Source organism: Temnothorax longispinosus, chromosome 7 (assembly GCF_030848805.1).
Source record: "Temnothorax longispinosus isolate EJ_2023e chromosome 7, Tlon_JGU_v1, whole genome shotgun sequence".
Lineage (NCBI taxonomy): Eukaryota > Metazoa > Arthropoda > Insecta > Hymenoptera > Formicidae > Temnothorax > Temnothorax longispinosus.
The window spans coordinates 11,077,333-11,104,027 of NC_092364.1; the positions used below are offsets into that span (position 1 = coordinate 11,077,333).

Sequence of the window (26,695 nt, forward strand, 5' to 3'; positions counted from 1 at the left end):
CGCGTAAAGCCGTGTCTTTATCTGCAAAGTTGCAGTGGAGTGCCATACTCTTCAATCTTACTGCAAATTCGGTGACCGACTCTGTTGACGTCTGCGCCGATTGGTGGAATTTGCAGCGTTCCATCACCTCGGATGGCTTTGGGCACAGGTGGTCTGTCACTAGTTTCGTAAATTCTGCATATGATTTTGTAACTGGTTTTACCGGCGCACAGAGACCCCTCACTAGCGTATATGTCTCTGCGCTTATTTTCGTCGACAAGACCGCACGTTTCTTATCCTCTGTAGTCACATCGATAGCTATAAAGAACAATTCAAGCCGTTCTAAGAATACTTCCCAGTCGTCTCGTCCTAGCTGGAATTCAAGCTTTGTTGATGTTTTATTCTCTGCCATGTTGTAGAGATCGTCAAATAACACTCGGGTTTGTTCTCTCTCAGCTATAGCTTCTCTAACGCTTCCTTTGTCTCTCCACCCTCGCTTGTCTGTGCCTCACTGTCTAACTCACTCTCACTTTGCTCCAAAGAGGGCCCTACACCAGTGTGGCTAACTACTTTCTTAAGTCGTCGATCGGCATGTTCTCGGTGCACGATGTACCTCGATTCCGAAAATCCACCCTGTTTTCTGTTTCGCGCTCTCTTCTTTTGAACCAGACATCCGATTATGCTTTCACGTTTGCAGTTTCCGACTTTATGCGCTGATCGTACTTTTTTATGCACTTGTCTGTTACATTCGCACTCGTGTCCGTTATTTTCGCCGCCAAAATTGTAGTAGACGCAATTTATTGATACGCGATTGTTGTACTTGTACTGACTAAAGAGGACTGAGTGCTAGCTCACGCCGAGGGACACACGGGCAACACGTAATACACACGCGGTCCACATTATTGTCGCGCTAATGTACATACATCACAGTATATTTATTTGTTTGTCTACAAACGACATTTGAATTTTACCCAATTTTTGGCCGTTTAAACCTTTCCATTTCCCTTAATTAGTAGAAAACAAATGATACAATAATGTTACGTCCAACCCCAGGATTAGGATAAGAAAAACTGAAAAGCAAGGGAAAGGCTAACCAGAGGGGTCGGGGTAAGGAAGGACGCAACTAGATACTTGCAAATGTCGCTCGCAGGTACACGCTCTGAGGTACGTGGCGCGAGTCAAACGCACTTTTATGAGTCAGGAAGGGTCAACGTCCGTAGGGACGCTAGGACGCCTTCCGTGAGCGGTGCGATCGTCGGTCCTCTTTTGAGTCAGGGAATTTAATCCCTTTAACTCGGGATCGGACCTCGTGCGACTTCGAGAGGGAGATGGTAGTGAGTGTGGTCTTAAGTTATAAATGAATGCAGATTGAAATTAATACTTAACATAAGATAAACATTTATTACAATAATATAAGCTAGGTGAACAATAAATGAGAATTAGGGCAAAATAAAATTGAAGGGCGTATCCCGTTTGGACACGTAACGATTCGACACCGCTTGATTAGACACGCACTTTTGGACACGTAACTATTGAACACCGCACGATTTGACACCGCATGATTCAACACTGCACGATTGAACACCGCACGATTGGACACCGCATGATTCGACACCGCACAATTCGACGCGAACATTGCACGATTCGACACCGCACGATTCGGCACGGCACGATTCGACACGAACATTGCACGATTCGACACCGCACTTTTCGACACGCACGATTTAACACCGCACGATTCGACACCGCACTTTTTGACACGCACGATTCGACACAGCACGATTCGACACCGCACGATTCGACACCGCACGATTCGACACGCACAATTCGGCACCGCACGATTCGACACGCTCGATTCGAAACCGCACGATTAGAAGCGAGAGCTGATATAAAAAATTATAAGAGCGTAACAGAACTCGCAAAGAAAGATAATAAATGAAAAACTATTACATTTGTTTTAATTGTGTCTATTTTTAATTTTATATATCATCATATACATAGTGTCATCATATACATAGTGTCTCAAAGCACTACCCAACGCTTGTCGAAAGGTAGAAGGAGTCGAGATTAACATAAAAATCGCCTACCATTTTGCGGCATTCGCAATAATCATCGAGTTTTTAAATGTTAAAATCGGTTACACGACAGTTTCCCGAAAAAGTAGAGGGATAACGTTGGTACTAAGGAAAATTCCTAGGCAACACAATTTAATTTTTGTAGATTAGTAGCACCGCGTAAGTAGTAATCTGTTAAGTTAGAGGAAGCCTTTTTCAAAATATACGCGCACGAATAAAAAATAATCAAACCTTTTTGACACATGCGTGATAATGAAAGGACAGTATTCGTTATTTGTTTTCAAACTTCTATGTAATCTTCGGTATTTCTATTTTCTATTATTGTTAATTTTGTACAAATTATCAAAACTAATAGGAAAAAAGAAAATACAATTATAAATATTTTATTTCCTTTTCTGTTTTTAATTTTCTTTTTCAGTAAATAATTGATATTGTTAGAATTGAAAGAATCGGTCTAACAACTTCTCCAATTACGTTGCATATATATATAAATTATTTTCCTATATGTCAAATTAGTTCACGCATACACTTTCCACGCGAAACGAGGTGCCACATGAGTTCATGACACGCTTTATAAGCTCGTTTAAGTACATGCGTGGGCGGGGGGATTTTGGTCCCCTGCACCCCCCTCCCCATGCATGTACTTTATAATTTTGCTTTACAACTTAGCATGTACTTTAAGTTGTAAAGCGAGTTCCACGCTGCCTACCGGCGGGGTGGGTGCGGGGGAGGGGGGGCCGAAGGCCTCCCTCGCACCCCCACGGTGTGTGTATGTGTGTGTGTGTATGCATAACATCTACAATTTAATATAGTCAGGATAGTCAGAATAAATTAATAGATTATTTTATTAGTTTATCCTGACTATATTAAATTGTAGATGTTATATGCATACACACACACACACATGCGGGGGTGCAAAGGGGACCTTTGGCCCCCCTCCCGCATCCACCTCCGCCGGTTAGGCAGCGTGGAACTCGCTCTATAACTTAAAGTACATGCTAAATTGTAAAGCGAAATTATAAAGCACATGCATGGAGAGGTGCACATGCATGCAAGGGGGCTTAAGGTGGAAGCACATAAAATTGCAGGAGCCATGAGCACGAATGCAGAAGCCATATGCGCATGCGTTATGGTGTCTGCATACTGCCTATGGCTTCTGAATTTTCAATCTACATATACTATGCTTATGTATTTTTATGTAGATTGAAAATTCAGAAGCCATAGGCAGTATGCAGACACCATAGCGCATGCGCATATGGCTTCTGCATTCGTGCTCATGGCTCCTGCAATTTTATGTGCTTCCACCTTTACATGCGTGAGTGCACGTGAGCAGGAGGGCTTTTCTCCTCTGCACTCCCCCCCCCAATGCATGTACTTTATAATTTCGCTTTACAACTTAGCATGTACTTTAAGTTGTAAAGCGAGTTCCACGCTGCCTACCGGCGGGGTGGGTGCGGGGGAGGGGAGGCCGAAGGCCCCCCTCGCACCCCCTCGTGTGTGTGTGTGTGTGTGTGTGTGTGTATGCACAACATCTACAATTTAATATAGTCAGGATAGTTAGGATAAATTAATAGATTATTTTATTAGTTTATCCTGACTATATTAAATTGTAGATGTTATATGCATACACACACACATGCGGGGGTGCAAGGCCCCCCTCCCGCATCCACCTCCGCCGGTAGGCAGCGTGGAACTCGCGTGAGACACTATGTATATGATGATATATAAAATTAAAAATAAACACAATTAAAAAAAACGTAATAGTTTTTCATTTATTATCTTTCTTTGCGAGTTCTGTTACTCTCTAATTTTTTATATCAGCTCTCGCTTCTAATCGTGCGGTGTCGAATCGTGCGGTGTCGAATCGAGCGTGTCGAATCATGCGGTGTCGAATTGTGCGTGTCGAATCGTGCGGTGTCGAATCGTGCGGTGACGAATCGTGCTGTGTCGAATCGTGCGTGTCGAAAAGTGCGGTGTCGAATCGTGCGGTGTCGAATCGTGCGTGTCGAAAAGTGCGGTGTCGAATTGTGCGGTGTCGAATCGTCCAATGTTCGTGTCGAATAGTGCGGTGCCGAATCGTGCGGTGTCGAATCGTGCAATGTTCGCGTCGAATTGTGCGGTGTCGAATCGTGCGGTGTCCAATCGTGCGGTGTCGAATCGTGCGGTGTTAAATAGTTACGTGTCCAATAGTGCGTGTCTAATCAAGCGGTGTCGAATCTTTACGTGTCCAAAAGGAAATCACCCAAATTGAATACATTTATAAGTGTGAATGTCGGATATATGTGTAACGTGTGTGTGTTCTTCGCGGGTGTTACATTAGTGCGGGGGTGATTTTTGAAGGGGAAACCTATTTGGAAATGGACATCCTGCCCGCTATTATTACAATCGAGATTGGTATGGAATTACATAATGATTTAGCTAAATGTGGTGTATGTGTGTATTTGAAATTAAATTAAGTCGCAATTAAAAATAAAAATAAAATATAAAGAGATGTTTGCGGGGTGAAAACAGAGAGACAAGAATTTATGCATAAAAAATAAGGATACCGCCATTGAAATAAGATTAAGGTTATTTAAGGTCTTAAGACGTTTGATTTTACTGATTCCATAACCAGCTTGTTCCGTCAATTCTGTCGATTTAATTGACGTTTAATAGAACATTATTGGAAATATAATTCATTTAATTTTAAAATAACTATTATGTTGGATTTTACTGAGGCATGAGAAAAGAGATTACTCCGAGTCCGCCGATAAATCAGCTAATTCGGGAGTAATAGGGAAAGGAGATTACTCCAAGTCCGCCGATAAATCAGCTAATTCGGAAGTAATAGGGGAAGGAGATTACTCCGAGTCCGCCGATAAATCAGCTAATTCGGAAGTAATAGGGAAAGGAGATTACTCCGAGTTCGTCAATAAATCAGCTAATTCAGGAGTAATGAGAAATCAAAAGGGCCCAGAGGATTTGAAGGAACATGTACCCGAGAGACTTTCCGAACACAAGAAAATAAGGGTAATAAAAAGAAGCGTATATACGACTTACTACTTGGCGCTGATCAAATTGAAGTAAAATAGTTGGATCTCTTTGGGCTCTGTGGATAGGCTCTCGTCGATACTCAATGAGTTTAAGTTTGCGCACAGAATTTAACTTAAAACTTAAGATCGGATTTGAATGTGATACTGTTCGTAAAATGGAAGAGAGGTGAAGTAAATTGAACTGAAGAAATGAACCGGAGGGAAGAGAATTTGATCTAAGAGATGAACCGGTGTGAAGAAGTGAACTGTCTGAAGAGGAGCTGGAAGAGAGGGAGCTCCGTGATGTCGCGATTTATATAGGAAAATTCAAAGGATGGAAGGGGTGGATTTTGTTGTGGGATGTTTCTGGTTTTTGTTTCGAGGATTTCTTATTGGCGGGATGTTTCTAATTTTTGTTTAAAGGATTTCTCATTGGCGGGATGTTTTTCACCCAAGAGCTGGATTTTTAAGTTTTTGCCTATCCTGGAGAGCTAGAGACGGTTATCGATTTTTACGGCTGTTTATTGGTGAGTCTTCTTGTAAGGCCCCCACTGTCTTATTGGGGGTGCAACCCATCGCTCCTTCCAGTGACTCATTTTGTTTTTCGACTATCGCCGATTTCTCTTTATTAGGGTTCTTTATTTATCTCGCGACCCTGTTTTTATGTTGACAGACGATGCATACCTCTCAATCTTAAATGCAAACAGAAACTTCCTCCACGTGTATTTACAGACACGTCTAAGGCTTTGTCTCTGTTTGTCGGAACATCGTACGAGCAATTTTAGAAAGCTCGCTCAATGCAATAAAGATCCTCATCAAACCCTGTCTGGAATTAAGGCCCCTTTGACGCGTCGTGTCGCCGGGTTTATAGTTGTGGGCCCGACAAGGTTGATGAGAATCTGGTCACGTACGTCCCGTCTGTCAGTAATTCGTCATCTGGAAGGTTGGTTTTAGTTACCCAAGCAGATAAGTAGTTTGTTCATCAAAAAGGAATGTAAAGAGATCAAAGCTTACTCGCCGATTGATAACCGTCCGTTCTCGGTTTATTTATCTTAATCTTAAGGGCTATCTCGGGCGCATAGGAATTTCCGAAAAAAAGGGAAATCGTGGAGTTCGCAGGATGTAACAATAAAAAATAAAGCTTTCAATTTAAAACATTTAACTTGGGCTCTACTGGGCCCAATACCGGGCCCTAGACCCAATATCTAATAAGATCGTCTATTGGCCCTCTCCAAATCATGCAACTTTTGTCTGAAACATTTTTGTCTATAACGAGTTACAGAAGAGATATTAAAATGCACTATTTAAAATGGAACACCCTGTATAGTCAAGAATTAAACGATAAAAGTATTCAGTTAAATGGGCCAAATGTTTGATGAAAATGATAAAATATCTTGATGATCTATATTTCACCAAATATAATCAACGTAACTATAAATACTTTTTTCACAACACCTCCACGGAAAGTTCGACTTTCCATGTCTGTAGAGAGGAGCGAAAGTGACCAATTTCTCGCCGGGGCGGCATAGCGGGCGGAAAGTATCAATTTTCTTCCCTAGGGAGGAAAGTAAGTCCTGGCGTGAAATGGCCACTCTCGCCCCTCTCTAGGCATGGAAGTCGAACTTTCCGTAAAAGTGTTGTGAAAAATATTGTGCGCACCTCGGGTCGAAAGCTTTTTCAAACTCGTGTGATTTGCCGCCCTTGCCTTCGGCTCGGGCGGCAAACTTCACATTCGTCTGAAAAACGCTGCTTTCTCCCCTTGGTGCACAATATATACTATATTAGTATACCTTTTACACGGTTATACAGTTCCAAAACTCGCAAATATGGAGTACAGGATGCGATTCTGTATGCTAAAAGAAACAACTTTTTCTTTTAGCAAAATTGCGTTTGACAAGTAGTTTTTGTAGCAAAGTAAGTTAAAGTTAAGGAATGAGCGTTTTCGTTTATGTGGCATTCAGGGCCGACGCACGCTTCTCAGTTACTCGTACCTAGTTTTCTGTATTATATTACTTAAGATATTGTTGCGTGCGCGCCGCCCGGTATACTTCTCTGACTCCGAGCTGAAGCGTGCAACGGGCCGACTTCCGTCAAGATGCGAATCGCCCTTAGTAACGCCTGTTTAGAAATATTGATTTCCCGATGTTCAATTAAATATTGATTTTCTACCAGATGTTGTTTATACCTGATGTTCTGATTTAGCTGGGATACCGTCACGTTCGGACGTGTCATCCCGAGCTCTCTGTATTATCGAGCCATTTATTAAAGAAGTTCCTTTCGGTATTAACAACGAGTCTTTCTTTATTTCTGTGAGAGTGACGGAGTGCGCGCCGCGAGTGCTTGTGAGAAAGTGAGAGACCCGGCGAGCGCAACAATATGATAAAATTAAAAAAAAATAAATATTGCTTATGTTCTTTTTATAATAAATGAATAAAAGAATTGTCTGATTTCGTAGCACTATTTGAAAATTAAAAAAATGTAAATAGTTAAAAATATAAATATGCTTTGTGTGCTGAGCATTCTATTATTCTAAATATTGCACAATTATGTATGACAGTTGAATAGTATCACTAAACTTGAGGAATAGTTTACTAGAACGCTCAGCGCACAAGGCATATTACTATTTACATTTTTTAAATTTTCAAATAGTTCAATGTCACAGAATCAGACAATTCTTTTATTTATTTATTATGTAAGAAATATAAGCAATATTTATGCTCGGGGGGGTATGGGGCGCTCCCCGGATTCGCGAATTTTCTACGAAATGTTCGAAGGACCAGAGGGATCGTTCCCTCACGAATGCGAATAAAAGCGAAAAGCGAATAATTAGGATTCACCGTATCGTTGCCCGGCCTCCTTCCTGGTGGTCGATTTCGTCCTTCCTTCTGGCCGGCGAGTTCTCCGTGATAGCGGGAGAAACCGTACAGGCAGGCATGGGTTGAACGTGCGATAAGCAGACAAAGATTAAGCAGGCAGACCAGGCAAGGCAAGCAGTAAATATGCACTCGTCGAATTTCTGAGTTGCGGACTCGAATGTCCGTACGGGCTGACGTTGCTCTCGATGCGAGTTAACTCGAGGATGTGCGTATTACGATGGTTCTATGATGCGTGTTACTTCAATCACATCCGAACAGTGAGTGATGTTAGAGGCTGGTGTGTACTCTCGGACGACTTAACGATGAGTGATTCTTCCGGCACTCTCCGGCTTGCGCACCTGTGAAGTACGGCGCGAGCGAGTACCAATTTCTCCCATTATTTGGGGATGTCACCCGCGGGCGGGCAGCACGAGTCGGGTGAATCGCGCGAATATTGACATGCTAACGATCGCGATCCGCCAACATTCCGCGCGAGTCACTAAACATGAAATTTAGGTTACCGGTAACGCTTCAACAAATACACGCTAATACGAAAAGCAACTTATCGACTAATGTGTAACGCAAACCTTAAACGATTAACTTAACAACTAATATATACACGTAAGCTCCAAACAATTTATTTTGTTAACTTTTATTGTATTTTAAACGATATTGTCGTTAGGTTGATAAGTGAGTAATACAGTTTCTTTTGAAGATCAGATATTTAATGTAGAATACAAGACGTGTAAAAAGATATGTTACGTGACGCTAGTGTAAAGGCGGACTGACATATATATATATATATATATATATATATATATATAGAGAGAGAGAGAGAGAGAGGAGAAAAAGACTATCAAAGCGTTCACAAACGCCCGTTTTCATCGCCTATGCACATGAGGACTCCCTTTGGGCTTCTTCTCAACAGATATAATACAGAAAAAGAGCAAGGACTAGATACGAGCGATTGAGAATACGTGCGCTGGCTCTGAGCGCATAAACAAGAGCACTTATTTGTTAACTTTAACTTACTTTGCTACAAAAATTACTTGTCAGACGCAATTTTGTTTTAAAAAAAGTTGTTTTTTTAACATAAAGAATCGCGTCCTGTACTCCGTATCCGCAACTTTTGGGATATCCTGTATACGATTTTTATCTGTCATTAATTTATTATTTATATTTAAAATTTAAATTTTAAATATAATTATTATCCGATCAAATTGTGAAAATGGCAGAATTGACTGAATAGCTGGATAGATTAACTATCTGGCCAGATAGCCGGATTATAAAAAAGTAATCAAATTAGCTAGATATCGGATAATTGCCGGTGTTGTGAGCGCACAACGTAGTTAAGAATAATCAATGCACTTGACAACACGGCAACACCAAGTGCCTCCGATACGAAATCCGACCCTAGCGATGAAGACCGCTGACGCGAAGATCTGCACAAGTTTCGGGAATGACCAAATACGGTCATCCCGGACACCACTTCTCCGTTAGATCGAGGTATTAAAAACGCTGACAACTAAAGGTGCGATTTCATTGACGCTAGAAACCAGCGGCAGCATCAAGAAAATGTAGTGGGGGAAGAAGTTTCGTTGAATTTTGCGGTACGCTAAAAAGTTGAAACGGTCTGAACTTCTTCCCCCACTACATTTTCTTGACGCTGCCGCTGGTTTCTAGCGTCAATGAAATCGCACCTTAAGTCAGCAACACCGAGCGGATAAAGCGCCCGCTTTTCCGACGAGCGGCGGGCAGTCGTCAGTCAACCATTAAATAATAACGTGCGTCGCGTATATCAAAGGTCGTAACTTCGCGAGTATCATAATTAAAATAAAAGGAATTGTATTGAAGATTAGAAGAGAAATATATTGGGCTGTAATTTTATACATCGTGACGAGTGTTTCTTCTCCGACCCGAGATTCCCGAATCCTGTGCCGACCCTGAGAGCAACTCACGGTCCCGGCACAACAATTGATGGCAGCGGTGGGATCTCGGCAATCGGAGAACGTTCCCGTCGCGTGTGTCCCCGCCACGAATATTCGCCTGAAAGAAAAGAGCGAAACAGTGTAAGTGGTGAAATCAGCCCTGACGGAAGCACCCGGTAGCAGCCCGTTCGAAAGGAAAGAAGCACCCGGTAGCAGTCCGATCCAGAGGAAGGAAGCACCCGGTAGCGGCCCGCTCCAGAAGAAGGAAGCACCCGGTAGCGGCTATCAGTGACACCGGAGAAGGCGCCGACCTACCACAACGGTGACCCGCCGGCCCCGCAGCCAAGACACGCAGCGACGGTCAACAACCAGCGCAGTAACGAGCAACATGCGACAATAAATGTAAGTCGAAAAACAATTGTAACGCGTCTATTTGTACGGCGTGAACAGGCGATACATGTCAGGAGGCGAAATCACGCCATTCCGTCCCGTTCGAAACGCGTCTTTCCTCTATAGCGAACCAGCGCGGCGCGTGATTGAATCCAGCTCGCGAAGTTTCATACGTGTCAATAGACATACAAATAGCGAAGCTTTAGACCGCGTGCGACAAAATCTAAACTCGCGATTTACAGACGATAACGCGCCGGAACTGCACCCAAACGTCCTGGTAGAGCGAGAATTTTTGTTCGGTGAAGTAGACGCAAGTTTAGCGCGCGAACATAATAACGCGAACAATAGCGAAAACGACAGTGACGTACTACGACTAGACCCCACACTTAGGTCCGGTATATCGGACAATAACTCCGAGAGAGGAGAATTTTCGCTAACGTCATACGACAGCAGCATATTCGATCCGACAGAAAAGGATTATACCCCTCGGGCCAACAAAATGAGCCAACAAGGAAGAGCGGATCCGGACAATATAACCCGCGACGAGATTCAAAATGTGCCGGTGACCACCGAGCAGGTCAACGCGGAAATAGAGAGAATCAGACCCTCGGTTAACAGGCGACCGTCCGAAATTGACCAAAGCCGAGCGGCGCAAACAGGTCCAGGAGCACGGGACTCCGTGCTCAACGACATCCTGAACATGATGCGCGACATGCAGGACCGAATGAACCGTGCATAAGCCACGGAATTCGACCGCTCTGTCGAGCTCCTTCGCGCCGTGCGCGATATACAGGACCAAGTAAGCCGGCTAGAAGCCGCAACCTACGACCGCTCCGACAAAATAGGCACCCGCGTACGAAGCCTGGGCCCACTGGACGTTACCTACGGGCGAACGCACACCGACGTTCGAAACCAACCGGGACATCACCTCGAGAAGCATAAAGAGAAAGTAAATAAAAAATCTGACGTTTCAAGAGAAATAAAATTACGCATCGTTATAAATTTTCTCATCCTCTATCAGCACCTCACAACAGGAGCGTCGGCGTCGTCCGTACCACCGTACGAAGTGACGCAATTTATCAACGAGCTAGGTATCTATTTCGAGAGAATCGGACACCTGCAGCAAACGGAAGCAACGTGGAAATTAGCGATACGAATAGACGTAACCGCATTAAAAAACAGACACCAACAGTTCCAAAGATACCTATTAGAGAATACCGAGGAACTTTGCAGTTATGCCACTGGAGACGTCAAAAATAAATGCCAGATTGCTCTTCGGACCAATAAGAGAAAAAATGATAAAACGACACGCGCCCTAGAACACTTACAAACAATTTACAAATCACCCGTAATTAAGCAAGGGTTAATCAATGCCATTGGAGAAATAAGTAAAACTCTATTTGGTACCATGGATGCAGAAGACGCAAAAACAATCAACGAGCAATTACAAATACTTAATAATCAGCAAGAGACGCTACAGCATGCAGCGAAGAACCAGCTGAAGATCATCAACTCCACATTAGGACACATGGAAAAATTGGAACAGACGCTGTCCCACAACGAAAATTTACTGGCAAACGTCACCAGAAAACTACACGACCAATTCATACACTGAGAAGAAATAGACGAACAAATAATACTGTTAACCGCTATCCTAGCTGACCTCACGACAGACATAAACGATATTACGGACTATTTAACATATGCACAAAATGACATTCTACTTACACGCGTACTTCCATTAAAGAATATAATCGTAGAATTAAAGGAGGCAACCTCACACTTAACCAGAGGATTAAACTTTCCATTTAAAATCCAGACCGAAAACTGGAATACGATCCAAAGATACGTAAGCGTAAGCGCGTATTACGACCATTCGAACGTATACACTATCTTCGCGTTCCCTATATAATTTTAGAAACTAGATATAATTTTAGAAACTAGAAACCGAATCAATACTAAACATGTAGAAATGTATTTACCAGAATTCAATGTAACTAATACCCTAGAAAAAAGTAAAGCATTAGACAACGAATTAGATTCCGAAAAAGAAATAAAGCTAGAACCAGTAATCAAAGATCCGTTGGAATTGATAAAGTTAAGTTTAAGTCTAGATGAAATTAAAAAATAAGTGGAAAATAACCAAACAAGCGTTTTTGCAAATAAGAATATTGTGTATCCTGTAGGGTCCGCGACCATAATAATAGCCGTAGTAAGCATTATACTTGTAATTATTTATGTAATAAAAAAAGGGGGAATCATTAAAAATTTAAAGGGGGAAACAACAGCGTACATACTAGCAGTAAGAAAATTAGATTATAACCCCTCAAGAAAAAGAAAAACACTAATAAATAAATAACAAAAAACTTTGAATACCTCAGTTTTTCTTTTTCCGCGGGGGAAGGAATGTTGTAAGCGCACAACGTAGTTAAGAATAATTAATGCACTTGGCAATACCAAGTGCCTCCGATACGAAATCTGACCCTAGCGACGAAGACTGCTGACGCGAAGATCTGCACAAGTTTCGGGATCAAATATGGTCATCCCGGACACCACTTGTCCGTTAGACCTTTGATCGAGGTATCAAAAATGCTGACAACTAAGTCAGCAACACCGAGCGGATAAAGCGCCCGCCTTTCCGACGAGCGGCGGGCAGTCGTCAGTCAACTACCCTTACAAAAAAGTATTACTAACTGGTTAGTAATAAATACTTATTTTGTGTATTAATAATACTAAAATTAAGTATTTATTAGTACTTGAATCACTGTGATTCAAGTATTGCACAGTATTTTATTACTGGTCAGTAATTTATGAAAGTAGTATTTAATACAGGACGAGTATTGAATACTTAGTATTAAATTTTTGATGAGAAAGCATTTAATACCAGGTGATAAATACTTGTGTTGAATTACTGATGAGTATTTCAATGTTAGTACTGAAATACTGGACCGAGAATTCCATGTGTAATAAATCACTGGCCAGTATTTTAATGTTAATACTCAAGTACTGAACTGAATATTCCATGTGAAATTAATCATTGACCAGTACTACAATTTGTATAGAAACATTATAATGGGTATAATTCCTGATAATATTAAGGAAGAGAGATAAAAGTAAGGCACAAATACATTTTATATGAAGGTCTGTACTAATTCGTCGTGATAAAAGTGTACAAGTTTTGAAATAGTACTGCGGATATCATTCTTATATCCAATTCAAAATTTTATTACTTTTTTTAAACTGAATTTGTTTCTTAAGATAATTTTTGAAAAATTATATATTTGCGCTGGTATGACACATGTAGACTATATATAACACTTACATCAAATTAAGAAGTATAAGTCTACCACGTAAGGCAGTTGGCTCACGATCCAGAGGTCCCGAGTTCGAATCCCACCAAGGTAAGCGTGTTTTTCAAATACCAGAAAATATTTATAATTATAGACTGCATCTTAAGAAACAAATTTAGTTATAAAATAGTAATTAAATTTCGAAAAAAATAATTTTTTTTATGCCGAGTAAATATCAGAAATCGAAATATCGGTGAGTAATTCAATACTAAGCACCAGTAGTTCTGTGTAGTATTGATCACTACCTATAATATTTATCACTACCAGTATTTTCCCAGTATTTCCCAAATAAATATTGACAGTATTAAATCACTGAGATTTTAAGTATTTAGTCAGTAATACTTTTCTACAAGGGTATTAAATAATAACGTGCGTCGCGTATATCAAAGATCGTAACTTCGCGAGTATCATAATTAAAATAAAAGGAATTGTATTGAAGATTAGAAGAGAAATATATTGGGCTGTAATTTTATACATCGTGACGAGTGTTTCTTCTCTGACCCGAGATTCCCGAATCCTGTGCTGACCCTGAGAGCAACTCACGGTCCCGGCACAACACCGGGTATCCGGCACATCCCTAATTAAGATAAAGAATTTTACTTTATATACCCCAAGGGACCTTAAAGGGCGTTTTGAAGGGACATACCCAACCCTAACCTCCAATTCATCCACTACCTTACTGTTTCCTCCTTTGGACCAACGGTTTAACGTCTCTTCCGAAAGACGGAGCCCAGTTTTCTCCGCATCTTGCACGGAGGGGCGCGGTTTTTTCGGAAAAAAAACTTTTCCATGATTCATGGCTCTAGTGGACTCGACTCTGGTGGAAATAATTTTACAACAATTTACGTATTTCTATGAAAAATTACAATCTTCTACAACAAATCACAAATTTCTACAAATTTGTGAAAATTGTAGAAATTCATGGTAAATTGTAATGAATTGTAGTAAGTTGTAAAAAGTAATAGAAAATTGTAACAACTTTTTTACGAACATTTTTATGAGACGTAGTAAATCATAGAAGTTGTAGATTATTGTAAAAATCATAACTATTTACAACTATCTACAACATTCTGCGAATATTTTTTATGAGAACGTAGTAAATTGTAGAAGTTGTAGATTATTGTAAAAATCACAACTATTTACAACTCTCTATAACGTTCTAACAAAATTTTTTATCAAAATTGTAGTAATTTGTAGAAGTTGCAAATTATTGTAAAAAATTACAACCATTTACAACTTTCTACAATATTCTAAAAATATTTTTATGATTAAAAGTAAGATATAAACAAAGTATACTTGTCCCACTCTAACTTATATTGCATCAGTGTGCACTAATTCAGCAGTGCAGGAATAGAAACAGATCTTATTGAAAGTTGTAGATTTCAGCATAGTCTGATGTAAAAATGGCTTAGTTTACACCGATCACTTTCGATACGCGTATTAAATAGTAAATAACTAGTAAATAAATCTGATTATTGGCTGATCAGTTCAAATATACTATTTGATACGCGTATCAAGAGATCGGTGTAAACTAGGCCAATGTCGAACATGTCGCATATTTAGTATTTATCTAGTAAGAAGGCTGATGTCGTATCGACGTCAATTCAACGTCGATTCACCGGAAACTCATCGACATCAAAATTAACATAAAAAATCAGCTGATTTGAATCAAATTGTTTTGGCATCATGAGTTGAAATAAGATCCGACTATGAATACCGGCCATAGTCTCTTAATTTTAGACAAAATTTTTAGAGTTTTGGACACAAGTAACGAAGTAACTTAGAAAGAAGCAACTTGATGCCAAAACAATTTGATTGAAATCGGCTGATTTTCAATGTCAAATTCGATGTCGATAAGTTATCAATTCTATATCAATTTTGTAAGAAATATATATATCCCAGGTAGTACAACGTCGTCAATTAGACGTCTTTTTTATGTACGCATTCGCCAGAACGTATGTCAAATTGACGGTCAGTATGACGTCTAAATGAACCTATATTGACGGCCATTTGTCACAGCATAAGTGACGTCATCGGATGACGTCAAATTTACATCAGTATATGACGTAAGTTTATAATAATTTTAAAAATGCTCTAAAAATGACATAAATATAAGTCATTTAAAGGTATGTATATGCCGTTATGCTTTTGTGAATTAAGAATTTTAGAAAAACAAAAAAAAAAGAAAATACATTTATTATGTATATGTCGTGTGTGCATACAGCCGCGCGGTCACCCATCCAAGTCAGTACCGCACTTAACGTTGCTTGACATCGATGATCGAACGGACTAGTGGTGACCCTTTGACTCTGGCGCTTCCTTGTTGCTAATACTCCTATATAACATATCTTTATAGTGTTCAAAAATTGTTTAATGATAATAACCGGTAAATATTATTTTAAAAATAATAACATAATTACAATTAATGTACAATAATTATTAATATAAAATTCGTATATTTAACATAATTGTAGGAATAAAGATGGTATCCAATGTTTCGAAGGATATAAGAACAGTATAATGTTTATTATAGGATGAGAATAACAGAATATGAGAGATACAAAAGGAACGTTAACACTCTCGCTCGATCTACGCTGAGGCTGAGCCTCGTTCAAACTCCGAAACTACACACGACGCGAAACGTTACAATTCGACTTCTCGGCTCGAAGGCTTCTCTGTTACTATTCCCTGGGCAACGAACGCCCTTTGCTCGCTTGCTTTCGAAAAACGACTCTCCACAAATTAACGTTCTGTTGTCATTAGACGATCGACTCTCTAATAGATTCTTCGCATGGCAACACGGCATCGCGATACGCGCGCGACACGCGATACACACACATCTACGCTAACACAACTCGATACATTTCAATACTACACTCGGCCATTCTGCCATCACAATTGTCCTCAAGTGTGGTTACTCTTGGTCAGAATTCTCCGCATCATCCACCCAAGGTTTCATATGGTCCGCTGACGTAGAGGTCCGTAGGGGACCTTCATGTTCTCCGACCTTACTCACTAAATATCTATCATTACGCAGACAATTTTTGATAGCATAAGGACCTAAGTATTTCGGCATTAATTTCATTCCGGGTCCGAATTGAGTTTGCTTTATCGCTACCAAATCGTTCTCCTCGTATCGCTTGGGTTCTTTACGTCTCTTATTGTAATATCTCCGATTCTCCTGTTGAACTTTAAGAATATTTTGCTTTGCTAAAAGTCGTATTTCGTCTCTTTCATTCTGAAAAATAGTAGCTAACTCCGAATCAATTAATTCTTTAACTCGCGGGTTACTCTTAAGGCGCATATGCGTTCCTAAAAGTAAGTTAAACGGTGTAAATCCCGTGCTTCTACTCGGTATCGAATTTATGTACTGTTGCGCAATATCTAAATACTTAAACCATTCATCTGATTTCGGCGTCGTCAATTTAGTCAGCAAAGGTATCAAAGTTCGGTTGATTCTCTCTACTTGACCATTAGATCGCGGTACGCCAGTCGTGATAAGTACATGCTCGATATTCTCTTGCTTACAATATTCTTTAAACTCCTGAGATAAAAAGGCGGTGCCTCTATCAGAAATAATCCTTCTCGGATTTCCAAAAATCACAGCCTGTTTCTTAAGTCGATCTATTACTTCTGATAAACATGTACTTTTAACGGCGTAAAACCAAACGAATTTACTGAACGCGTCTACAACTACAAAGATATGTCGATAATTCTTTTTCGTAGACGGCAAAGGACCCAAGTGATCGATATGATAAGTATCCAACAGTACACTGCCTTTATCGATCGTATGTAGCCAACCGTCTTGTTTACCTTTCTTCCGTTCCGCTAAAATACATTCAACACAATTAAATACTACCTTCTCGATTTTCGCACGCATATTCGCAAACCAGTAATCTCTTTTTACTAACAGCTCTGTTTTGTTAGTCGAGAAATGCCCTTGTTCATGTGCCGTATTATTTGTAACTGTGTTTGAAATTGAAAAGGAAAGAGAGAGAGAGAGAGGTTGTGTTGTTGTTTTTTGCGGCCATTAGTGGCAATCGTAATGCGATAGGTCAGGCCGCGCATTCTACGTAGGCCGGTGAAAAGGCGCGCAAGCGGCGCCGACAACGTTGCGTCCCAGGCGGCGAGGCGCAAGTTTACCGCGCATGCTTGAGCATGTTGGGAGGGGCGCGCAGCCCGGGCGAGCGAGCATTCATCTTCCGGACATCGTGCGTTACACATCCGTAGTAATCAGTTCTAATAAAATACGTAGTTGCGTCATCTTTTCACCATTAACGTGTAATCGAGTTGTGAGGTAGCCGAGATCTGTCTCTCCGTGTGCAGCAGCCAATATCACTGTCGTGTACGCAGCAAAAAAAAAGGACAACAACTATCGTCGCAGAAAGGAAGCCAGGGAAATACGTCCCGGCGAGCCATGCCTGCACGTGGAAAGCTCGAGAAAGGAAGCCATTTTCTGGAACGTTCGAAAAAGCCTGTTCAGGTGGAATACGAGAAGCTACTTACAAATCGAGAGGAAATCTGTCTGTGGCGTGGTCTGTAAGACTAGCTATAATTATTCGTCTATATTATCTGAGGAGAGCTTTACTGACAAGGTAACCAATTGTTTAACAATCTTGAGTAGAGACGTTAGAATTTCTTCTAACGTTACAATGAGGATCCTGATCAAAGGATCCTAAACTTATCTGAAGGTTATCCTTGTTTATCTGAGGAGATATAATAAGTTTCGCGAGTTGAGAGGAAAACATCCTCTCTTATTACAGGATTGTGCACAATTAATTTCGAGTCAAAATTGTATAACACTGAGCTCAGTCTAAGAGTCCATTAATTAATTATTTCTTTGGTAGCAACCATTTTCTTTACAATGAAAAACTTTACTTCTTTCTTTTGTGCGATTAATTCGGTATAATCAATTATATAATATCTTTTGTAGTTAATTACGTTAACTTGCGTACATTCGTTACATTCACTACGAGAGTAGAATGTTTTACTTGCGAAATATATAAATCGTTTCAGGCGTTGTAATATAATTATCAAATAACCGTTTGCGTGCGTTGATATAAATTCTCTTACTCAGATACTTTATATTATCCTAGTGATTATTTTGCGAATTATTCATTATCTAATATTACGTTTATGCTGTGGTGAATTAATGTGTCAATCAAAGACTGAAGGCCTATTACAAGTTTTAATTCAGTAAACTCAGTGAGAAACTTATTGCTTGTGTTTTTGTTGTTGCATATGTTGTAGTAATCGCTTATGATGTAATCTATTTCCTTGCCTTAATTTATACACGAGTTAGATAATATTCAGTCAATATTCGAATTACAAATAATATTCTTTACTAGACAGATGATAGTTATTCATGATTTCAAATAAAAGATTGATGCATTATTTCCCAGATTATACAAATTATAGCTGAATTGATATTCTTGTTTTGAATTGATTTGTGTTTATGTTTCAAACGATCCTTTCTTTAGAAAAGAACAACTAATTCTGAGCTTGACTACGTCAAGAGAAATTATATGAGAACATACTATTACAATTCTTTTTATAATGAAGCTTGTTATATGATAAAGAAATACATCGGTAAAACTTCAAAGTATATTATGCTATTTCTTTAAAGAAAGGACTGTTCTATACTAATAATTTTATTTTGTCTTATACTTTGTACAGCTTATTTTCTTGTAAGATACCAAATTATTTTCTTTTGTATTGTAATTTTGTTCACGAATACTGGGAAGGTTTTAGGGCAGTTTCCCTTCCCCTATGCAACAAATGTTGGTATTCTTTGTATAGTTCTGCCCGATCTAAATGTTCTTAATTACATAAATCACGAAACGCAATTTCTCTCTCTCAATAAACGGATTCTTTTTATTTGTTCCTTCCTCATCAAATTCTCGAGATCAGGCTCGTGCGCGAGCTTGTGCAAACAAACTGCATAAGCTTCGGTACCACTAATCGCACATCGTTATCACACAATCTAAATAATAGTCCGTCACGCATAATATAATCTTTGGTAGAACCACGATTCGCTAAATCGATAATTTGTCGCACTTTGCTATCTTTACTCTGCGCTTTCTTTAATTTAACAATTAATCCTTTATCGTCTTCATCTATCGCAAATACATTCGGTAACGGGTTACGACTAAGCGCATCTACATGGGTCATGCTTTTCCCTGCCCGATGTTCAATCGTATACGAGAATTCCTCGAGAAGCAATGCCCATCTCGCTACTCTAACACATAAATTTTTCTTATTCATCGTTAACGTAAACGCGCGACAGTCCGTAACAATTTTAAATAGAATACCTAACACATAGACTCTAAATTTCTGCAATGCTTTCACTATCGCAAGGACTTCGAGTTCGTAGCTATGATACTTTTCTTCGGCTTCCGTGGTTTTCCCACTCGCATAATACACTGGGTGAAACATTCGATCGTCGCTATTACGTTGCATTAAAATAGCACCGTACCCGTATTTAGATGCGTCTGTATGTAGCTCTGTTTCGCGATTCGGGCTGTACAATTGCAATACCGGTTTATCGCTTAATAACCTTTTAAGTTCACGGAAAGCAGTTTTTCTTTTTCACCAAAATGAAACGGCTCATTCGCTCTTAACAAATTCGTCAACGGACGTGCAATCAATGAATATCCTAATATAAATTTTCGAAAATAACTCGTGAGGCCGATAAAACTTTGCACCTGCTTTACAGTACTCGGTTCCGGAAATCGCAACACAGCTTCCGTTTTACGCGGGGAGGGGCGGATAGTTCCGCTCTCGACAACATGTCCTAAGTATTCAACACTCTTTTGCAAAAAACAACATTTACTCCAATTAATAATTAGCCCGCATTCAGCGGCTGTCTCTAATACAATCTTTAATCGTCTCAAGCCTTCTTCTTCGTCTGACGACGGAATGATAACATCATCTATATAACTCGAAGCAACTTTTGATTGAATAAGTACTCTAAGTAACGCATTAATATATTTTTGAAAAACTGCGGGTGAGTTACACAATCCGAAAGGAACTACTAAAAATTCGTATTGCCCATCTGGTACGATAAATGAGGTATATTTACGACTGTCCTCGTCCAGTGGTACGTGAAAAAATCCGTTCTTAAGATCAAGAGTGGTAAAAACTTTGGCATCTTGTAACGAATCTATTTGATCTTCGATAAGCGGTAATGGAAATCGATCTTTCACGATCTTCTTATTAAGTTCTCTATAGTCTACACATAATCGCGTTGCGCCGTTTTTTTTCTTAACTAGTACTACCGGACTCGCGTACTCAGATAATGATGGCTGTATAATGTCGCCCCGCAACCATTCTTTAATATGCGCGTTTACTTCGTCTTTTTCCGCTTTGGATAATCGTCGCGGTCGCTGATACACAGGTTGATCATCCTTGACTACAATCGTCATTTTAATGCCTACGTCGCGAGTTTTTACGGGCTTATATGCTTCAATTAAATTTTCAACTTCGCGCCTATGCTCTTTATTCGCGATATTTGATACGTCAACTTCGTTCATTCCGCAGTCGTAATCGATACTTAAGATTTCGGGAACAACGTCAGTCTCTTGTACCGTTTTTTCTATTTTCGCAATCGTTACTTCTCCTTCTCTTGCTCTAAGATCTATGGTGTTCAAGAAATCCGCACCGATCAATAATTCATGCTGCATTAGATCGTCGGGAATTACATAAATGTCTATTGAGAATCTATTATCATCGACAACCAAATTCGCGGAAAATCTACCTAACGTTGTGTTATTCGGCGCTCCTACTCCACGAAAACGTATTTCACCTTGCTCGAACGGCGGTGAGTCTAATTTAATATACTTGTCTTCTCGCATCAAAGTCAAATCACTACCGGTGTCTATTAACGCGGTGGTCTCGAATCCGTTTACTAAAACTTTCTTTCGATATTTTTTACGCGCGGATCTCGACACGCTACACACTTCTTTCGGCACGACTTTCGGAGTATGCTTTTTTGGACACTGCGCGGCCACATGTCCATACTCACGGCACTCGAAACACGCCTTTTTCTTTCGTCGGGCACTCTGCTGCGAGATGCGTCGCTGCACCACAGGAATGGCATCTTCTTCTCTGATGGCCGTCTTTCTGCGTCGTAGTCGTAGCTCCTACCTTCTTCGTCGCTGGGCTTGGCAAATCGCTTCTGGTCGCCGTTCTTCGGGATTGCGCCGCTATCCGTCTTTCCTCGTAACATCACTTTGTCAAACGCTTTTCGTAACGAGGCTGCCGAATTAAATCTTTGAATGCGCGCCTGATCACGAAGCGTCGGGTCCGGAATTCCGTCTATGAGATAGTCCACCATGTCCTCTGGGCCGATGGATACTTGATTCGCAAGTATCATTTTCTCGTGAAAGTACTCGCTGAAACTTTCACCTTGTTTCCAGGAACGTTCTTCAAATTTCTTCCGCAAAGCCACTCTGCTCGGTCGATGGAAGAACATCGTTCTCATCTGCGCTAACAAATCTTCAAGATTCATCTGAAGAAATCCGGGCTTTGAATAGAACCACTCGCTCGCCTTGCTTTTCAGCCTCTTGCCCACTAAAATTTTCGCTTCGCTTTCATCAAGTTCGTATGTCGTCTTCAATAATTGCAATTGCTGTTTCCATGTTTTGTAGCAGTCGTTGTTTCCATGGAAGGGACTTAACAAATCCGCGATAGCTTGAACGTCCGTCCTAGGCCGCCTTGACTCGGTTACCGACGACGCTCTCGATGAATTGCCGTCCACTGGCTGATTTCGCTGTTGAATATGAAGCAACTCTATCTCCTTGCGCGCCAACGCGAGCTCTCGTTCGGCTAACTCTGCTTGTTTCCTCGCGAGTTCCAACTCACGTTGATCGCACTGCACTGATCCGGAAGGCATTCCAGCAGCGGCTGCATCGGTTTCACGGGCATCATCGTCTCGTCTTTCTTTGTCCGAAATCCACGAGCCGTTCGGGTCTTTTTCCATAAGCCTGTTAAACAACTCGGCTTTCGTCCCGGTTGTAATCAAACCTAAGGACTTGCATTTATCTCTCAACGCTTGCGCTGAGAAATCGTCAACCCTCTTCATCGTACGGTTTCACAAGCACATCACACGTTCACAGATCACACCAATGGAGTTTCGTCTCTCTCTCAATCCTGGTTCTGGCTTTCTCAATCCCGGACGAGCCCCCCAAGTTTGTAGGAATAAAGATGGTATCCAATGTTTCGAAGGATATAAGAACAGTATAATGTTTATTATAGGATGAGAATAACAGAATATGAGAGATACAAAAGGAACACTCTCGTTAACACTCTCGCTCGATCTACGCTGAGACTGAGCCTCGTTCAAACTCCGAAACTACACACGACGCGAAACGTTACAATTCGACTTCTCGGCTCGAAGGCTTCTCTGTTACTATTCCCTGGGCAACGAACTCCCTTTGCTCGCTTGCTTTCGAAAAACGACTCTCCACAAATTAACGTTCTGTTGTCATTAGACGATCGACTCTCTAATAGATTCTTCGCATGGCAACACGGCATCGCGACACGCGCGCGACACGCGATACACACACATCTACGCTAACACAACTCGATACATTTCAATACTACATAATATAATATTAATATAATAATGTTAACAATATATGAGAACGCCTAAAGACGCTACCTGACAAAATAAAGAATTTTTTTAATGAATTGAATCAAAGTTGAAAAATAATTAAAAATCTAATTTAAAGAAACAAATCTAAAAAAAATCAATCTTTACTTTATGTATGTGCATATATGTTCACGGAGTAAGTTATAGTACTATATTTTCTATTATTCTTATAATATTTCTGCAATGTTGTTCTAATATTTCAACGAAATGTTGCAATTGTCTCTACAACATTGCATTGCAACTTGTAACGTTCCTGCATTCTCTTGCAAGCTTCATGCTATACGGGTCTGTTTAATTAAGAAAAACTCAAAAAATAAGAATAAAATTGTGTACCAAATTTGGTCTTAAAATAACGTCTAATTCATGTCCTTTTCATGACGTCATACTTTCGTCCACAATAAGACGCCAAATACACGTCATATAAATGACATATGACGTCTTGGACGAAAAATGACCTCAAATTGACGTCAAAAAGACCATGTGCGCTACCTGGGATATGACCCTATTAAGAGCTGACACCTTCCGTACGTCTGTTAACAATAAGTGTAACATATGTAGACAATACGAAACGTCTTCATCAATCAATGTTGTAGCACAGTGCGGAAGGTGACTGACTCAAGAGCCAGGGGTTTCAGGATCTAATCCAGCGGTGGTAAGCAAATTTTCTAAGTACAATATAAATTTATTTAATTAAGCTTGCACGTAATCAAGATTTTCAGCAATAAAATAATGTTTAACGAGAGAAGTAAATTTTATATTTTATTTTGTAGTATATCCAAAAAATTGTAGTTATTCATAAAAATTTCTACGTAAATTTATGAAAAAAAACAAACATGGCCCAAATCACGTACTTTTGACGTAAAAATTACGTAAAAATAGCCTGAAAAGTTGTAATTATATTATAAGAAATTGTAGTTTTCGCATAATTTTTGCGTAAAAATTTATAAAATTATTTTCACCAGGGAAACCTGGTTCCTCAGATTACGAGTCTGGCGCTCTACCACTAGACCACACCGCCGCCCTCACATCCCTAATTATAATATAATAAATTCTCGTTAACACGAACCCTGTTAACACAAACACTTGGTTAACCCGAACTAAAATTTGAGTCCCGGCAGACTTGTACAGGTTTTTATGGACTTTTCTCCCGGTTAACGCATAATTCGGTTAAGGGACTGGTAAGATTTGAACGGCCGAAAATTGGGTAAAATTCAAATATCGTTTGTGGACAAACAAATAAACATACATAAATTTTTTTTAAAGCAAGTTATTAGTGCTTTCTTAACGAACTAAACGAGACGTAAAAGTTCCAAAAATATAAATAATTAAGGGTGATATTGATGATTGAAGGCGATCGCGCGATTTGCGCACTGCTCTGTTCTTGCCACGATTCCTGGTGAACGAGCTGGAATTTTTCAATTTTTTGGTGCCATTTTATTCGTGAGATTTCCCTCTATAAACTGAACCTAAAGTCTAAAAGAGTACGTTAAGATTACAACAATGACAGCCAAAAAAGAAAAAATTTCGAAAAAATTAAGTTATTTGTTGTTAAAACAGTTATACAAAATTAATTTTTGTGCGCTAAAATAGGTTTAGTTTATAAAGAAATACGTTATCTTTATTAAAAAAAATAAAAAAAAAATCAAGTCGATGTCTGCAGCCGTTCGTGAGTTATCGTGGCAAAACTAGCGAAAAATGCCATTTCGAGAAAAACACGGTTAAAGTTTAGAGAAACGCGGACTCTTTGCCAGCCAACGCTCACTTTTTTAACTTTCCTGAGCTCAATTTTGCGAATTTTTCAAAAAACTAAACTGGGAAATATTCTTAAAGAATCATACTATCAGAATATGTAAAAAAACAAAAAATCAAATTTTTCGAAATTTCAAACCCAACCCTTAACACGAACTTCGAACTTTTTGGTCCGTGCAGAGAAAAGTTCTCGGTTAATCCTCGCAAATCGCGTATAAGTATTGAATAATATGTAAACAATATTATATTATAATATTATCATCATGTATGTTATGTTTTACACATCACATTTATCAAAATAATAGCGCTTTGTTAGTTTTCCACGATGAGCAAGCAAAAGCAGACGTGGATTGATATTGATTTGAAAAAAAAGTTGAAATATTACAAGAAGTTAAAATAAATGATTAAAAAGTTGATTAAAAACCGAGATTGTTAAATATTTAAATATAATCAACGCTCTCAAGGATAATAAAAAATAAAGAACTAATATGAGACAATTGCATCAGGAACCGTTACTGCGGAAGCTAAACGCATTTGCAGAGCACAACATGAAAATGTCAAAACTAAATTATTAAATTAGTTTAATCATATGCAAGTTTAAAATATTTCAATAAGTGGACCGCTAATTCAGGAAAAAGCGATATCTATAGCAGATAATTTAGGTGTCAAAAATTTTAATTGTTTAAGTGGTTGGTTGTGGAGATTCCAAGTTCGTAAAAGTTATATATTTTATTTAAGTTGCTGTGTAAATAATAAAGAATATATTATAGATGTAATACTATCTACTAAATGTTATTAGTTGATCTCGTTAACACAAACGAATTCGTGTTTCCTCTTTAACCCGAACACCTGGTTAACACGAACTCAAATCCCGGTCCCTTCGAGTTTGTGTTAACGAGGGTTTACTGTAGTTATAATAGTCTCTAATTATTATAGTTATTACATCAGAACTATATAATTATTCTTCAACTCAATGTTCTTAATAATTATGCATTTTAGAGCACTTTGGTGTTTTATGATTGGAGTTATATTGCTGATTAGTATATGTGGATATGCTGGTATGCTGATTTATGCTTGGTATTATGAATGTGATCCACTTACGACCAAGGTAACATTTATATTTAGTTTTTAACATATTTGAATATTAAATTTGATATTAACTGATCTTTGTGTAACACAGCTGGCACGTGCTAAGGATCAGTTATTACCGTTGTTAGTTATGAACGTTCTAGGAGAATTTCCAGGATTGCCTGGTCTCTTTGTGGCTGGTGTATTTAGCGCCGCACTTAGGTAGCTATATTTATACGTTTTAATATAATTAAAACAAAATAGAATAAGATATAGGTTTATGTAGATTACGGGATCAAGAAAAATTGTCTAAAAAATAAACAAATTTTAAACAACTGCAACTTTGTTTAAGGATGTTCTGGCTATATCTTCAAAACAGTGAGAAGTTGATAAAAATTTGTGACATTGTTTTTTTAGTCTTCCTAATGTGCCGCAAAAAAATTGAAACAAATCCACTAAACGATTGCTGATTGATTATAACGATTTTAAGGATGTACTGGAGGTATTTCAAATATATTAAAAAATGGCTGAAATTTTTTGAGATGTTTCTTTTAAATTAAATTAAAAATATTTTGTAAGTGATTTACTAAACAATTTAAGAGTTATTTAAGTTTAAAGTTGATGAAATTAACATTATC

General features: G+C 39.2%; 1 protein-coding gene across 1 annotated transcript in view; it reads left to right on the forward strand.

Annotated features, from left to right (window-relative positions):
• Nucleotides 1–26,695, forward strand: part of LOC139816936 (sodium-coupled monocarboxylate transporter 1) — a gene marked incomplete at its 5' end in the record, with an annotated part of 160,977 nt that overhangs the window by 99,272 nt on the left and 35,010 nt on the right. Inside the window, 2 exons of the mRNA XM_071784767.1 lie at nt 25,989–26,097; nt 26,170–26,279. Of these exons, the coding sequence (XP_071640868.1) occupies nt 25,989–26,097; nt 26,170–26,279 (219 nt within the window). The remainder of the gene's footprint in view (nt 1–25,988; nt 26,098–26,169; nt 26,280–26,695) is intronic.